We start from the raw sequence: 18,638 nt of genomic DNA, 5'->3' as shown, positions 1-18,638 counted from the left end.
TGTTCCCCTCTAAGCCCCTTAACTGTATTTAAACTGTACCTACCCTTTACTCCTCTCATCTATATCTAGAGTGTTACTGATGGGGGGGGGGGAAAGCCCCAGCACAAAATTTTGAGGAACCCTACTTATAATTCTGATCAACTCTGAAGAATCACCATTTATAAAGACCTCCTACCACCTGTTCTTTAACCATCCTTCAATCCACCTCTGGACATTGTCCATAACCCCAATGCACTCCAGCCTTTATAGTAGCCTATGATGTGAGACTTGTAAAACGATTTGCTAAAGTTTAAGAATTAAATAACAATATTTCTTACATCCAACTCTTTTGTCACAGATGTCACAGAATTATAACAGTTTGGGCAAAATATTCCCTTTATAAAGCAGCATTTTGACCCCTTTAAGATTTCATACACCTCAAGTTGATCCCATAATGCACCCCAACAGACTTTGTGATCTTCTCTTCCAGTGCAGTCAAACCACAAGATTTAACCAAGAACTTCCTTAATCCACAAAATCTTGTCATATCAAAATTCCTGCTATTACCCTTCACTACCAAAATCTCATCTGTTATTGCCCTTCTTCAGAATGTTAGATGCTATGCGGATAGACCTCTTTGTGTGCAGTTTTATTTTTTACATCCAGTAACCCCTTTTCATGTACCTAAGCTACCTGAGTAGCGGAGCTGCCTTAGAATTGGAACAAAGGTTGTAGATGAAAGTATTACTATGGTGGAAAAATTTATGGAAAAACAGTATGCTGTGTTGGCAGCAATTTCTAACAGTTTTTGAAGCGCCGTGAAGTCATTCTGCATGACATGAGAGACTGTACCCATAATCAATCCAAATTCAGTATAAAAATTATACTGAATTCAAGATTAATATTCCAGTCTAAAGTAATTTGCAGACTGGTGCAAGATTTTGTTTACTGTGTGAACTTTCCATAACTGCAGCTAGAGGCACTCTCCCTGATCACTACTGAGCAGACTCTGTGTGTGCATACCAGTACTTGTTGAGCTAGTGTTGGCTGAAGAGAGTTTTTTTAGCCACATGTCACTGATGATTGTTTTGAAGCAAGTATCGTGTCGGACATATAGACTGAACAACGATATGTGATTTGTTATTGCATCAGATGGGCTTAAATGCATCTAAAACAGTTAAAGAGATGAATGAAGCACATGATATCGAGTGTCTTGGCACAAGCGATTCATTGAAGGTAACGAGTCCATTGCAGATGACCCAAGACCTGGTCAGCCTTCCTCCTCAACAACTCCTGAGTAAAATTCAAAAGCCTGGAAATCCAGGATGAAGACAGGCGAATTACACTTTGTGAATTAGCTGTTAGAATGTCCATTTCATACAGCAGTGCTCACAATATTGTGAAAGACCACCTGAAAATGTCAAGAATCTGTGCCAGCTGGATTCCACACAATTTGACTCCTGAACAAAAACAGCAAAGAGCAGACTCATGCAAAGAAATGCTTGATCATTTTGAAAGACAGGATCAAAACTTCTTAAATCAAATAGTGACTTGCGATGAAACTTGGATTTTTCACTATGATCCAGAGACAAAAGATCAGTCTCGAGTGAGTGGAAGCATTCTGACTGACCGAGATCTAAGAAATTTCAAGCTTCTTGTATGGCTGATAAACAACTGGTTCTTGTGTTTTTTGACATAAAAGGCATTCTAGTTACACATTTTGTGCCCATGGAACAACTATGAAGATCAAACTTCACCATGCCATTCGTGACAAATGTCATGAACATTCCAGTGTGAAGTGTGAAGACAGTGCCAGGCCCCATATGGCTAATATTGTGGAGCCAGTTATCATGGCCACAGGTGCTGTGGTTCTGCCACATCAACCTTATTCACTGGACTTAGCCCTATGTGATCTCTTTCTGTTTCCACATCTGAAAGGTAAACACTTTGTGTCCGACAACAATGCCCGCAGAGGCACAACAGACACAGTCTTTCGAAAAATGGCTTGCAAGACGCATTTAATGAGTGGGTATGATGGTGGCAAAAGTGTGTAAAGTTCAAGGGAGAGTATTTCGAGAAGGAGAAATCCACAGAAGATTCAGATGATGATAATTAATATAAGATCATGCACCAGTCTGTGAATTAAAGGATCACCCCTCATATAAGCTTTTAATTTTAATGAAAATATTTAATATTCAAATGATTAAGAGTTAAAACAAACTGATTTAATCTATCAAAGTTCAGTTATAACTGAACAAATTATTTGTTCAGTTATAACTGAAGTTTAGAGTCTGCAAGTGTCTGCAAAAGAATTAAAGCAATTTTAAAATAACTGTTTATAATCATTTTCTATTTTTAAAATGCTAATGACTCCTGTACAGCTCAGCCACAGATTTGTTGTATTTGTTTAGAAAGAGCATCTAAATGATGTTTGAGAATTAATTTTAAAATGAAATATCAATTGCACAGATTTTGACTGTAAATGAAGAACTACAACAAAAATTCTTTGTGATTCAACTACAGCTAGGCCTCGCATAATGCGAGTTCGATTAACACGATATTCAGTTAACGCTATTTGAAAAATGATACCACTTTTCACTTTACACGATGCAAATTTCCAGTTAACGCGATCTTTTTTTTTTTTTTTTTTTTTTTATGTGATAGTTGAAAAAGATTTGAATCGCACGTTAAGCTTACCACGAGTTGTACGGTCAATAAACAAACGTTTGCCTGCTGCCCGCCTTGGTGTGTTCCATCAACCATCGGAAGAAGACGTGTTTGTCTCCGGCTAATAAAGTCAATGCAGACTTGCATTTAAAAATTCAAATTTTTAAATGAACCAGATGAAAATGTTACCGCGAAGGATATAACGGTAAAAGAATTAGATGAAATCTTTCGTATCGCATAGAACCTCAAACAAAAGGTTTGATGTTCTCTGCGATATTTATTTCGCCAGGGCCCAGAGAAGATTGTTGTCGGCTATCGGAAATTGATTGATGAAAAGAGAAAGTCAACACTGTTCAAATATTTCCGCAACAGTAATTTCTTCATTGTGTATTTTATGTCAGAGGTTCCCAAAGTTTCTCGGTTCACGGCGCCTTTAATGTCTCAGTAATTTTTTCAAGGCGCACCCAGACCAAAAGAAATACTTAACAGTTTCGTTTAGTAGTTAGGTCCAAATAACTTAATAAGAAATGCTGAAACTGTGAACTACCTCGAGCTAGTAGTTCGCGCGGTGTCCGACAGATGCCGAGTATCGCTGTGTTTCCCTCGAAAATTTAAAACATTCCGCGGCGCATAGTTTAAGAACCTCTGTTTTATGCAATAAACATTTAATTCCATAATTATTTTCATTATCTTTTACATTATATACAGTTAAAAAGTTATTTAAAAGGTATTTTTAAAATTCTTTATGGACATTCCAGAAGGTCAAGGACCAATTATAATTTTTCCTATTGGTTATGATATTAGATTAACGTGTTTCCGTTTTGCGCGATGCACTTGCAGGACAAATTAATCGCGTTAATCGAGGCCCGCCTGTATTATAGTACAATGAGGGAGGAGACAATCCTGGCTCATGAAAGATAACTAAATATTCTCATGGTAGTAAATCGTAATCCTATTTTAGCATTAATATATACCTTCTTTGTCCCCTTGTTCCCTCCTGTTGTGTGGAAGGAAGGGGTGTCCTATTATTGAATGTGCTACAATTACACTAAATTGAATTTAATGAAAAGCAAAGAAGAGTAACTTATAAATTAATTTCGATTTTTAAGTGTAATACATTAGTATTCTCCTGAAAACTTACAAGTTCAGCCTGATTGCCAATGGGAATCCACTTCAACTGCTTTGTAAATACTATTAGACAAAATCATAAGAGAAAATTACATGATATATTTGATATACACTGCTGCAATACCAAATACTGAAATTATCCATGCAAGAAGACTACCAATAAGTCATAACCAGACTGGTCCAAGCTATAGGAAGCCCAGATGATCACCTGGAGTGCTATTCTTGGAAGGGCATATTTTGCACAAGTGACACTAATATGTCTTCTCAAATTTCTGAATTTTTCTTTTTTTCAATATATGTAAAATGTTGCTTTTATTCATAACATTAAATATCTATTAAAATTCTATAAACTTTTACTGGATTTGATATTTACAAAAACATAAATATTAAATATTTAGTATTAAATATTAAAACAAATTTCACTAAAAATGGCCAAATCTTTTCTGAAACTGGTATCATGCTAATAAATTTCCTGCTTTCAAAATAAAATTGTAAAGGTGTCACCAGCAACTCACCTGGGATGCATAAAAACCTCGGACCAGTAATGTATACAATTCGCATGTTTGTAACACAGATGTAATTCAAATACTCTTATTACTGAGAGTAAATTTTCTAACAGTAACAATCATACATTTATAACTTAAGATCATTGAAACCTAGAAAAAAGGGGGTTCCTGATATTTCAAATGGATTAATAATGTTGGTAAGATGTTCCTGAGATGTCTCAGGAACATCTCAACTTCCATAAGTTATTGCTATTTCAACTCGATCACATACTCTGTGCTTTACTCAAGCTAAATAAGATAAAGAGTAGATCTAAATTTTCTTTCTCAGGCAATAGAAACATATATTTAAACTTAAAAAAGAAAAATGAAACAAATTATTATAAAATATATAAAAAGCTATGTGTATGAAAATTTAATTAGCTAACTGAGCCAGATCTGCATTGATGAATTTAAAATCAATATACAGTCAGTCCTCGTATAACACGTGTTCACTTTACACGAATTCGATCATACACGATTTATAAATAGGGGAACGATATCTTATATAGCACGAACTGAATTCGCTTATGCACGATTCGCCTTGGTGTTTACAAGAAATGGCAGTCAAACGCAACACGATAGGAAGAAAATGTATTTATGTTTTTTTATTTCAGTGAAGGGGAAACACACTTCACCATAATTAGGCACCTCCATAGCCAGGTGGGAAGGAGCAGCAGTGCGTAGTACACGCTTCTTGATTAGACCGGGGTTCGAGCCTGTCACCACCAAATACAGAGGATGCGGAAAGGTCAGGGAATGACCACCGCATATCCTGGAGCAATATGGCCTTAGTTGCTAATGCTCCTAAAAACCAAATAACAACAACAACAACAACTTCACCATAATAACGTAAAAACCAACACAATTCCAGCTATCGGTATAATCGCAAATGCAATTAGATCGAGTTTACTACCAGTTTATAACAGATTCCACTAGCAGAAATGCAACTGGAAATTGTTTTTATTGTTTTATGGTAGTAACCCCTAGAAATGTGCTTTAGTAAAATGTGAGGTGTTAATGGTGTATCTCTGCCTTTATGGTGTTGTTTATTCAGTTACTACACGCGCACAGCTTTGTTTATGTGTATCAAGTGTGACTCCTCATTTTGTAATTGTGCTTTATTCCCTAAAAATGAGTAAAATACTTAAAAGGTGTGAAAAGGAAGCATCGATCGTAAGCAGACTTGTTTAAGTGAAGACACTGCAGATTCAGAGAGAAAAAGGAAAGCAATATCGATAAATGGAGGTGGACTGGGTCAAAAAAAATCTTACCCGGGAAAATTTATAGTGGCCTCATACTAGCGTTTATGACCAAAATCACACCGGCCTCTGGCCCACCAGGGTTTCCCCCGGTAAGGCTTATGGCCAGTCCGCCTCTGTCGATAGAGAAAAAATATGAAATTGCGAAACGCTTTGAGCAAAATGAAAGGCCATGTGATATTGCACGTGCTACAGCCCTAAATGAGGCAATGCCGAGAATTACAAAGAATTTAGAGAAAATAAAAACAACTTTCATATCAGGAACAACTCAAAGTGTAATTAAAATCCATTAGATTAAGACACAAAGAATTGGAAGAGATGGAATGGCTGTTATCTGTTTGGAAAGAAAATCAAACGAAAAACAAGTCTGCTTACGATAGAAGCAAAAGCATTAGCAATATTTTATTACGTAATAGTCGTAATAAAATACTTACGTATTTTATTATGATTATTCATTGTGTTTGGTAATGTTTTGGTTACAAATGTGCGTTCAATCTTGGGTGGTCGGCACCTAACCCTATTTTTCCCATAGGGCCTGTTGTTTATATTGCACAATTTTGCATTGCACGAAGGTTTCTAGGAACATAACTATCGTGCTATACGAGGACTGACTGTATAGTGTCTCAGAAGTTTGGACATCTAACAAAAAAGAAATGATATGCACTTAATCCATTTATTATTCAAACTAATTGCCAATAACATTCATACACATATAAATCGTGGTACAAATGTGTTCTTTAAAGTTTCTTCTGAGAGAATCACTAATCTGAGAGCATGCATTCTGAATGTTTTCTTCACTGCTGCAATGTCCTTTGGTTTATAAACCATATGCTCCAGTTATTCCCACGAGGAAAGTAGAAAGTCATCATGGTATTTCAATTCTTGAAATATATAAACAGATATTAGAAATTTTTTTGTAATTAAAAAAAAAAATAAATACCACAATTTTCTTATCAGTCCAGCCTTTGATACACTCTCTACAAGCTTGTGTTAATTATGAAGAGAAATAAGTTTGTTTATGGCTGAGAAAGATACATTTGGTCTTTGTATATGCAAAAACAATATCTTTATTGGCCACAAAGACATTGTTTTATCAAATAGCAAGAAATACATGGTTTAATCAATTAAATTGCAGAAATGAGTAAATTTAAAGAAAACAATGTTAGAATAAAAAACAGCTTATAATATTTTTCCAAGTAATTGCCCAAGCAGCTACACTTGTCAGACATTAAAGTTTCAAACAGCTCTACTGACAGAGCTGGCTGAAACTATTTCAGACACTTTTCTGAACTGACCGCACACTATTATTCCTTCGTTGCATGTTTTTTTAATGTCCTCTACATCATTAAACATCCTTTCAGTGAAGATATGATTTTGGGGAACAAGAATTGGGCTGGAAGAAATAAATCAGGAGAATGGAGAGGGTGAGTTTAGTTCCGCAATCCCATGTTCTGCTAAGAATCTCTTGGTAATCAGTACAGAATTTGGCCTAACACTGCCACTGTAACAGGAACCAGAGTTGGGCAAATTTCATTCAGAATGACAAATAATGAAAAAAAAAAAAAACAAAAAAAACCCTTTTATTCATAAATAAGAAATAATTCAACTGAAGAAGAAAATAATCATTACAAAATAAAAAGTTCTTTAATTCAAAAAAATTTTATTTACTGAATATTGAATAAAAAAATAATTTCTCAATAAGAAATTATCTGTTAATAAAAAAAAAAGTCACAACAGATTTTTTTGTAGTTAACAGTTGAAAAATTATTTGGGAATAAAAATTAGAATACAGTGTAATTAGAAAGATATTTTGAGTATATGAATGGGTTGCAAAGCCCTGGCTTCGCTTATAATTGCAGTGGCTATTCTCTTTAAACTTGACACTTCCATTTCCATCCATTATATTCGTACTAATTGTTCCAAATTAGCTTTCAATACTACCCTTTTTTCAAAGAAGTGAAAAGAACTATGGGACTTAGGAATACTAATAACAGAGGCAAAAGAGAACAGTCTGTCTACCGGTGCAGAAAAACGAAGTGGTGTATTAAATCAAATAAATACTTTCTTAACAGTCAAATATATATGATCCTTGAAGTTGTCACAGACATTCTCTCAGATATGTCAGACAAGCTGTACTGGGAGTCTAAAACGCTGATAGAACTGATATTAGAGTGACACTCAAGTCAAGTGGATCCAATTCTGGCTCAGTCCGGACAGTCTGTGACAGCCAAATCCTCTGCTTGCACCTTCCCGATGGTGGGACTGTTAGTAATCCTGGGTATAACCCCCATGCATAAGCACACGATGGGTGATCACCCAGATGTGAACCAACATAAGCAGGTGTCGAGGTGTGGCCCCCACACCACATGGAGGAATGCCACCCCTCTGTGTTACCAGGCAATACTAGGTGGTAGATGACTCTCATCAACCAGTGCACTACCTCCACTTTGCTTACTGCAGGCTTGAAGTGGTGGAACCCATGTTTAGTCTCCAGAGCTAAGTTCCGGTCAACCCTTCCCCATCTCTTCCAACATGCAGTAAGACTGATGACTTTTGAGATTACGATGGACATCATGGCGAGATCCAATCTTCCTTACATTTCGAGAGTACAGCTCTAAAACAGTGTTCGCAGGCTGGATCAAACCTATTGATAACTCTTTAGAAGGCTTTGGGATCAGCTAGATCAAGGCCCCCGCATACACTATCTGGACCAGATAGTGTATGCGGGAGGCATTGTCAAGGCCACGTTATGTCAAGGATCTGGGTATATTCTCACCCAGATCCTTGACACAACATGTATGCCATATCCAAAAATTTCTTTACTTCATACAGCATGTCTCCCCCACTTTGTCTTACTATTGAATACACCATCAATTATCAAACTAATAGAGTAAGCTTATCTGTGAAAAGATCAAAACCTCCCAAACACTTCCTAGTTCATTTCACAAATATGCGTGGTCTCAATTCAATTCTAATCTCAATGATGTCCATGTCCACTTGCAGTCTGCCAAACCCCATGTAATTTTTCTGACAGAATCTGTTATCGGTTGATTCAACTACTGCTCATCTCAGTTGCCAAAATTACTCGCTGTATGATTCCTTTCGCCTCACAGGTGGTACTTGTGCATATGTCTATTCCGATAATTCCTGTCAGAGATTTGGTAATTTGGAATCTCCTCTTTCGATCTTCTCTGACTTAAAATCTCTCTATCTCATTGTGTCAAATTTATCTGTTGTCTCTAATTTCATCCCAACTCCGCTAATCACTTGGAGCTCTTTGATTTCCTCTCTTTGTAATTTGACTTTCTCCAGTCCAACATACTTAACAGTGAGGTAATTTTCCTTGGTGATTTTAATGTTTACAACCACAGCTGGTTTCCATTTTCTAGTCACACCGACACAGCTGGTCAAGATGCTGAGGCTTTTGCAATTACTAATGACCTTGCACAGATTGTTCATTTACCTAGAAGAATACTGGACAATCCTAACCATACAGCCAACATGCATGATCTTTTTCTCACAAACAATCCTTCTAAGTACACGGTTGAAGTGAGTGGTCCTTTAGGCACCTCAGATCACAACTTAGTGGTTGACTCTTCTCCAATTGACCTTTATCTCATGGCTATTCCCAACCTTGTATTGTTTGGCGTTACAAGAATGCAAAATGGGATGACCTGCGAGATTTCTTTTCTTGGTCAGTTTACTGTTTCAAAACTTCTGATGTCAACGTTTGCTCAGATCGTGTCAGTGAATTTATTCTTGTAGGAATGGAATCCTTTATCCCACACTTCACTTGTCCTTTATCTAAACAGTGGTTTTCCAATAAATGTGCTAAGGCTGTTCAAGAGAAGAACATTGCATATCGTAATTGGCTTGTTTGCAATTGTTCAGTTTCATTTTCTGCCTACATCAAAGCTCGTAACAATTGTAAAGCAGCTATTAATCAGTCCAAACTAGACTTTGAACAGGCTAAGAATAGAAAACTTGCTTCTTGTTCTAATGGTAGCCGAGCATTCAGTTATCTTGCCAAAGCTATTGGCTGCAACTTTTGCCTATCTCTGCTCCCACCTCTGTCAAAACTACATGGTTCTGTTGTCATTTCAGCCAAGGATAAAACTGACCTGCTAGCTTCCCATTTTCCTTCCAACTCATGCATTAACGATCTTGGTAAAACACCTCCCACTATTCCCAACATGCTCCATTCAATGCCTCTTGTGGTCTTCTGTGAAAAGGATTTCAGAAGGATTTTGACAAATCTTGATGCTAAGAAAGCTCCAGGTCCGGATGGTATTTCTCCACTTGTTCTCAAAACCTGTGCTCCCGAACTTACTCCTATTCTTTGCCATCTTTTTTCACTTCTCTTATTCCGAAGGTGTTTTTCCTTCTGCTTGGAAATTTGGTCATATCCAGCCAGTTCCTGAAAAGGGTGACAAATCCCACCAATCTAATTATCGTCCCATTGCAATTACTTCTACTCTTTCTAAAGTAATGGAGAAATTAATTAACTGCCAAATTTTAAACTACCTAGAAACCTTCCGTCTGATCAACGATGGCCGGTATGGATTCTGTCAGTGTCGATCCATTGGTGATATTCTGGGCAAATTCAATGGAAAATTCAGTGAAACACAAGCAGTTGCTCTTGACATCTCAAAGGCTATTGATCGTGTTTGGCACAAAGGTCTTCTAAACAAGCTTCCATCTTATGGTTTGCCAAACTGTTTTTTGTAATTGGTTATCCAGTTTTCTCTCTGATTGCTCAGAGGTTGATGGTAGATGGCTCTTTGCCTTCTAATTTCTCCACTAATGCTGGTGTCCCCTAAGGTTCAGTTCTTCCCCCCCAATCTTTTCCTCTTGTACATTAATGACCTTGTTCCACTGTCTGGAAATCCTATCCGTAGTATTGTCAATGATAGCACATTGCATTCCACTTTCAATTTTGAAAAACCTTGCCCTGCTCAATTAGCTTCAACTTCTCGAACATCCGCTACAGATTCCTTAAATGCCGATCTCCAGGTAATTCTCCAGTGGGGCAAAGACAACATTGATTTCAATTGTTCTAAAACTCAGTCTTGTCTTATATCTCACAAAAAGGATTCTTCTGCTCCTATGCTTATCTTTGGTGGCACTCTGATTTCTAGGCAAGTTGATATATCTCTTTTGGGGATTACCCTGACTTCTAATCTCTCTTGGCACAAGCACATTACAAATATTGCTTCCTCTGCATCTAAAAAACTAGGTTTTCTCTTTCGGTCTTGACGTTACTTTTCTTCCAAACAGCCATTCACGCTGTGCAAATCGTAAATCCACCCTACAATGGAATATTGTTCTCACATCTGGGACGGTGTCCCCAAAACCTCTCTCACGCTTCTAGATTCCATTCAGAAGAGGAAAGTTAGGTTAATTAATGACTCATCTCTAACTGAGTTTTACTTATGTAAAATCTAGAAGGAAAGGGATGAATCAGATTGGACCACTTAACATAGATGGGTTGACTATTGATGATCATGCTCAGGTAGCTGATAAAATGAATGAGTATTTTACATCTACATTCACAGGAGGAGTTATTCAATGAGGGGAATGCCGGAGGTTTATTAAATGCTAACAGGGAGCTAAGTGATTTTGTAATAACTGACAGCAAAGAGGAGGAGAAATTGTTGAAGTTAAACATATGGAAGGCACCTGGGGTGGACGGATCTATCCAGTTATATTAAAGGAGGCAGCAAAGGAAGTAAGCAAGCAAACCCCTAGCCATAATTATGAGAGCTTCCTTGGACTCAGGGGAGGACCCCATGGACTGGAGGTGCGCAAATGTATCACAAATTCACAAAGGAGCTTCACAAGTAACTACAGATCTGTTAGTTTAACTTGTGTCCGGGGAAAATAATGGAATCACTGGTTAAAGAAGCATTTCAGGATCATCTAGACAAGACTGCAGTAATAGTTAAGACATAGCATGGGTTTCTTAAAGGGAGGTCGTGTATGACCAATTTGATTGGATACTATGATGTGGTCACAAAGGAACTGAATGCCAAAAATAATTTTGATATCATATACTTGTATTTCAGAAAAGCTTTTGATACTGTTGCACGTGGAAGACTGCTATACAAATTGGAGCAGTGTGGCATTAAGGGTAAGTTGCTATAATGGATAAAGGGATGGTTGAGTGGGAGTTGAGTTGAGTAATCAATGGACACTGCTCTTCATGGACAAATGTTATTAGTGGAGTTCCCCAGGGTTCGGTGTTGGCCTCATTGTTGTTTTGTATATTTATTAATGATACTGATGAAGGTATATCAGGTTTAATATCCAAGTTTGCAGATGACACAAAAGTTGGCAGGGTTGTTAACGACAGTAAAGACAGTATGCTACTGCAACTGGATCTAGATAAGTTGGAAAAATGGGCTGAGAAGTGGCAACTGAAGTTTAACATTAACAAATGCAAAGTACTGCATATGGTTAGCAATAACTGAAGAGAAACGTACCAACTGCGTGGTACTACACTCGGGGAAGTGGAAAGTGAAAAAAGACCTGGGGTAATTGTGCAATCAAATATGAAGTTCGCTGAGTAGTGCAGATGGGCTGCCAGAGCAGGTCATGGAGTCTTGTCAATGATACACAGGAATTTTGCTAGCAGGGACAGGGAGGTGATTATGCCATTATACAAGGCAATGGTCAGGCCACACCTAGAGTACTGTGTACTGGTCTGGAAGCCTCATTTTAGGTAACAAGATTGGTGAGGGGAAAAAGGGGTGCTCTTACCAAGAAAGGCTTAAGTTCTGCAAATGCAGTGCCTGGAGAGTAGGCACCTGTAAGGTTATCTGATTGAAGTGTATAAGGCCCTGAATGGGTTGAGCAAGCTGAATGCTGATGGGATTCTTCCTCTTGCTCAGACTAAGAACCTGAGGGGGTACAGTTTCAATTTGACGAATTGTAGAATAGATGTGCGGAAATTTGCCTTTAGCCAGTGGGTAGTTGATTGGTGGAACAGGCGTGCATCTTTTGTTGTGGAAGCTAATAGCCTAAATAAATTTAAAGCTAAGCTGGACTGGCATTTGAAATAAACAGAGGGTTAAAATGAGAGGTTTTTTTTTTTTTTTTTTTTTTTGGCTGATGCTGAATAAGCTTGCTTTCTTGCATCGTATGCCACCTCTACTAATGCTAATGCATCTCTCCACTCACTGTCTCATAGAAGTACTGTTTCTGCTGCATGCCTTTTCTACAGATACGTCCATGGGCACTGTTTTTCTGAATTGGCTTCTATAATTCCCACTCTCTCTTTCAAAACAGTCTGAAAACATGTCATCAGCAGCCAACGTCCATTTACTGTCCAACTTCAAACTCACAGAACCTACTTTTCATTTTCCTTGTTTATTCATTCAACTGCCGTTTTCTGGAACAACCTTCCTTCATATATATTTCCTTAAAATTACAGTCTACAGAAATTCAAGTCCAATGTCAACAAATATCTTCTCTCGTCTTCTCAACCTCCAACCCAAGCACAGTACTAAGTACTATAGGTTCTAATACCTCTCGTGTTTGGGGTTTTCATAAAAAAAAAAAAAATTCTTTAAACATTAATATCAACTGTCCAAGTCATTTAAAAAGTGCAGTACAGTAGAGCGTCAGTTATTCAGAATAATTGATGTCAGACCTCTTCCGGATAATCGAACAGGGAAATTTTCCGGGTAATTTAATTGTAAGGTAAGATTAAATAAATTTAATCTTACCTTACAATTAAATTAAATCAGATTAAATTTAAAAAATTATAAACCAATCTCGGAAAACAGAAACACCCATCCACACATTTTTATAATTTTTATACAAAACAAGAAAATTAGAAATATTTTAAAATGCTTTCGGTTTTCGACTTACTGAAAACGAGCACAGACAACTTGTGCGTCCAAGTGGCATTTGCACACACAGCAATTGTAACTCGCTCTTTTCTTATCTTAAAACTTGGTGCAGGCATTTCTCTTTTAGTGGCTAGAGTTTTCTCGGTAATGCTTTCCATAATAAGCCCGTCTCATTAACATTATAAACGTTTTCTTTCTCATAATTTCCTATAATTGAAGCAAACTTACTTTGCAAAGACACCACAGCTGATTCGTCTGCAGAAATTTTATCGCCTTGAATATCTAATTCACGTATACTATGTCTCAGTTTAAAGTTTTTCGGCCAACCTGTGCTTGCCTTAAAATCTTCATTATCTCTTAATTTTCAATTAAAATCCAATCCTTTTTCACACAACATTGGGCCAGACACTGATTCATCTAAACTTCACTCTGAAGAAAAGAACAAAAAAAATTGAGTTCACTCTCTAAAGCGGCATTTTCACGTTTCGGCATTTTTTTCCTTCTAGATCCTTCTTCACTATCCATAATAGACACAAATTCTGTTGTAGCATCAGAATTTTTCTTGATGTCATAAATTGTTGAAGTCCCCACATTAAACTCTTTGGAGAGATTTCCTAAATTTTCATCTTTTCTAATTCTATTAATAATTTCCATTTTTTGTTGCAATGTTAAAACCATGCGTTTTCTTTTTGTTCACATTTTACCCTAAAAAAATGAGAAAAATAATAAATCACACAGTTTTGGGCCAATATAATCCTTACTGAATTCGGAGCTAAACAAATCTGAAATTCTCTCATGGTTTCTGAGAAAATCCGGTAGTCTCTGTGATAGTTTTCTAAAGCACATTTCTGAAGGTCACACAGAATTCTAGAGGTCACAACAATAAAACAAAAAAAAAAAAAAAAAATTGCAGTTTTCAGTTTATTGGGCCTTTTGTTTGTACAATCTGTTATAAACAGGTAGTAAACTCGATCTTTTGCTTATTACAATAAAAATTCAATTTGCAATTCAATTGGCTATAATTGGCCATAGAGTAGGCAATTGTCTTTGTATAGAAGGATCCATGTAGGCTAACAATTAAGCCTTAAAATGAGGATAAGGAAATACAGAGAATGGAACTGTTGCCACATTTTCTGCCTCAGCACTTGGAAAAAAAAAAAAAAAAAAAAAAAAATCACTGAATCAGCAATTGACACTATTAAGTAAGGATTCATTCAGATGTTTACAATATATCCATTTACAGTTCACAAGCTTTGTGTAATGCTAAAAGGCATGGTATAGAAATGCTATAATACGTATTTTTCTCTCCTTGCAACATATCCAGGGTTTCTGCTAGTGGCTGTGTGAATGTTGCACTTTCCGACAGGTAATCAAATTCAGACTCTCAAGAATTTTTAAAATTTAATTATTTATGTAATCGAACATTTCTTTCTCAAATGCTTCAGATTTGTTTAAGTGACTCGTGTAAAGAATTCTATCTGGTCTCTCCTGGCCTGGAAAGTGTATGATCCAATACTCCTTCCAAAACTTCAGCTGATTTTGGACGTCCCGTTGCTTTTTCCAGAGCTCGTCACTTTTCTTTATTACTTCCTTGTGTATGGCATGCAGAAATTGCTTCAACATCTTGCACAAACCAGCCAAGGCACAAAGATTTAAAGTGTGAGTATTACACCTTAGATGACTAGGTAATATTTGTTGCCATGAGATGTTCACATCATCGTTACCACTAGCCAATTCGCCAGAATCAGCTGTCAAATATACTTCTTCATTTGAGTCTTTTCCACTTTCTGGGAAGTTTAAAACTTCTTCAAATTTTTCCAAATATTTCCATTTTAGCCTGAAATATTTAAATGCTTTAAGGAAATTGCTTGCATTATTGGTCATTGATAACAATTTCTGCTGAATTTAGTAGGAGTATTTGCCATACAGTGCAAGGAAGCCACAGGCTTTTCCCACAGTAGCAAAAAAAAAAAAAAAAAAAAAAAAACAAGCAAAAAAATACAAATTATATGCTTCCCTTCTCATATAGATAACTATCCAGTTGACCTTTGAATTTATTCAAACTGTCAGCTTCAACGACCTACTAGGGAAACTTGTTCCAGCAATCAACGACTCATTGGCTAAAAGAAAATATCTACTTACAAAATTACTAATTACACGTGGCTCAGCCTCACTTGCACAGCCTCTTTTCAGCATGAAGGGTCTTTCATCAGTAAAGACCGATGCAAACTATCTATTCAATTCATCCTCAACAGTGGCTGTGTTATCTAACGCTTTCCTACACTCAGTGCACAAGGGTCCAATCTGATCTTTACTTTTAACTATGGCAATATCTTTCTTCATTTTCCAACAGACCATTGCACGATCACTTCTTGACAATGATTCCAGTACTTTAAGCTATGATGGCATCTGATTTGTTAGTAACGATGAGATCAAGAATATTCTCACCTCTAGTACTTTCTCTAACATGCTGGTACGAATAATCATCATCTAGTTTATTGAAAAAAAATTTTCCCCATAGTGAGTTTCCCTCCCACTTATTCCAAGAAATCTGGGGCAGATTAAAGTCACCCATAATATGACATTTGCACTTGCTTGCCCATTCCATCTACATGTAGAGCCTCTCATCACAATATTCTGGTCTGTAGGTTACTCCCACTCTCATTATACATTTGTTTTCATTATACCTTCACAAGATTTAGAAATAGCCATCTAAAACCAAAAACAATAAATGCTCATGTTTTGACTTCTTAGAGGTTGAGCATATCAAAAAATTAGCAGAAATAGCACCAGGCAAATTAATAGCACTATATAATAACTGTGACAGAAGATATATTCCCAAAAATATGGAAAAAAGCTGTGTTAAGATTAATTCTCAAAAACTCAGAGAAACCACCTATTCATCCCAAATCATAAAGACCAATAGCCCTACTCCATGTACTAGGAAAAATATAAGAAAGACTAATATATAGTAGACGGTATCTAGAAAGTTCGCCCCCACAATTCACCATGACAAGTTCACAGCCCACAATTCACCGCTGGGAAAATTCATCATCAGGTTTTAATTAAATACTTTATTATTATAATAACATTCTGTAGTACAATAAAAAAAATAATTACGAATAATTGAATTGCAGATAAAAATATTATTGATACAAAGAAAATAGTCAAAACAGAACAATAAAATTAAATTTTTATTATTACAAAATAGTAGTCTGACATAAAATATGATAAAAATTCTACTATTACACATAGAATATTCAAATATAAAATATTTTATTATGATAAAAATTTAGTTATCACTGATACTATATACACTATACTGCCACTTTATTAGGTACACCTACCTAGTAGCATGTTGAGCCTTCTTTAGCCTTCAAAACAGCCTGATTTCGTCTAGGCATGGATTGAACAAGATGCTGAAAACGTGTGCAGGAATGGAGTACCATGAAGACATTGAGTGTGTCATGCAGTTCCTTGAGATTCGAGGGAGGTGTAGACCAGCAGCAAACAGCCCTTTCCAGCTCATCCCAAAGATGTTCAATAGGATTGAGATCCGTGAACTGAGCGGGCCACTGCAGCAAAGAAAAGTCATTGTCATGTTCCTGGAACCATTCCATAGTGATTCGGGCTTTGTGCACTGGCGCATTATCCTGCTGGAAGTAGGTGGTAGATGACTTTCATCAAACGGTGAAATACCACCACTTTGCTTATTGGAGGCTTGAAGTGGTGAAACCCATGTTTAGTCTCTAGAGCAAAATTTCCGGTATCCCCCTCTCCCCATACTTCTCCTTCAACCCATGCATGGTACTAAGTACTATAGGTTTTGACACCTTTCGTATTTGGGGTTTTCATAAAAAAAAAAAAAAAAAAAAACCATCTGACTGAGAATAAACTGTCAATATGAACAGATGCACTTGGTGAGGAACGATGTTTAAGTACGATGCGGCATTCAGATGTGAATCTATGGGTATCAATGGACCCAGCACAGCATGTGCCAAAAAAAAAAAAAAAAAAAAAAAAAACATTCCCCACAACATAACACTGCCCCCCCCCACCATCTTGCACAGTAGTCGTCAGACATGATGGGTCCGTGGATTCATATTGTTTTAGCCAAATTCTGAGCCTCCCATCAACATGATGCATCAGGAATTTCGACTCGTCAGACCAAGCAACTCTTTTCCAATCCTCAACAGACCAGTGTTGGTGTTACTGTGCCCACAGGAGGCGTGCTCTCTTGTTCTTCATTGATAACGAAGGTTCACGATGTGGCTGTCGGCTGTTTTAGCCCATTCGCGACAAAGTGCGACTAGTGGTCCAATGCGATATTTTGTTCTGCACACCAAGGTTGTATTCTGACGTGATGTGCAACACTGTGGCCTGTCTGTTTGCTTGCACAATTCTAGCCATCCTCCTCCTCTAACCTCTCTCATCAACAAGCGATTTTCTTCTACAGGAGAGTCATTGAGAGGATGTTTTCTGTTCGTTGTACCATCGATACACCCTTGAAACTGTGGTGCATGAAAAGTTCAGGAGAACTGCCGTTTCAGAGATGCTTTGTCCAGCACATCTTGCACCTACTAACATGCCACGTTCAAAGTCCATTAGATCACTCCTTTTCCCCATTCTTGCTATGGTTTGTGTGCTTAACTGATACTAGAAAGGTTGTTCTGATGCATTTATATCCACAACTGGGGTCATGTGACTTGCAACGTTGGGGGACAAACCATTTGTGTGCACAGCAGAGGTGTACCTAATAAAGTGTCAGCTCAGTGTATATAGTAAACATAATATTAAGTAGTAAAGAGACAAAATTTAATAAGAAATGTTATGAGCTATGCCTCTAATAAAATCTAGAATATTATTCGGATCATATTCATTGGCAAGTTTTCTCACACGCACTGCACTGACACGATATTTTTTCTTTGGCATTTGTGATTCATGTCCACTTACATATTGTTCGAACCGCACTTCGTTTAAGCTTTGTTCTTTTTTTAAACAGTTTATAAATTTCAATGTTTGTATGATGGATCAATACTTGTTCTTCAAAGCTTCTATGCCAACCTTCCACAGATTTGTTTGTTTTTGGCAAACCTTGCAAAACATTTTCAAATAAATTCTACATTTCATGTGGAAAATGTGGTTGTCATCATTGCTGCCTTCTTTGTGGGCGTAAAATCGAAGTATCTTCAAAGTAGTCAAAAACT

At 36.9% G+C, this 18,638-nt stretch overlaps 1 protein-coding gene across 2 annotated transcripts in view; it reads right to left on the bottom strand.

Moving 5' to 3' along the window:
- Polr1C (RNA polymerase I and III subunit C) overlaps positions 1-18,638 on the bottom strand; it is a 255,785-nt gene that overhangs the window by 134,094 nt on the left and 103,053 nt on the right. For both annotated transcript variants that reach the window (XM_090369465.1, XM_090369466.1), the window contains one exon: positions 3,788-3,837. In XM_090369465.1, the coding sequence (XP_090225591.1) occupies positions 3,788-3,837 (50 nt within the window). The remainder of the gene's footprint in view (positions 1-3,787; positions 3,838-18,638) is intronic.

This window comes from Mastigoproctus giganteus, chromosome 3, assembly GCF_048544385.1.
Source record: "Mastigoproctus giganteus isolate SK-2022 chromosome 3, ASM4854438v1, whole genome shotgun sequence".
Lineage (NCBI taxonomy): Eukaryota > Metazoa > Arthropoda > Arachnida > Uropygi > Thelyphonidae > Mastigoproctus > Mastigoproctus giganteus.
The sequence above is the reverse complement of the archived record's forward strand: the minus strand, read 5'-3'. Positions and strand labels throughout refer to the sequence as shown.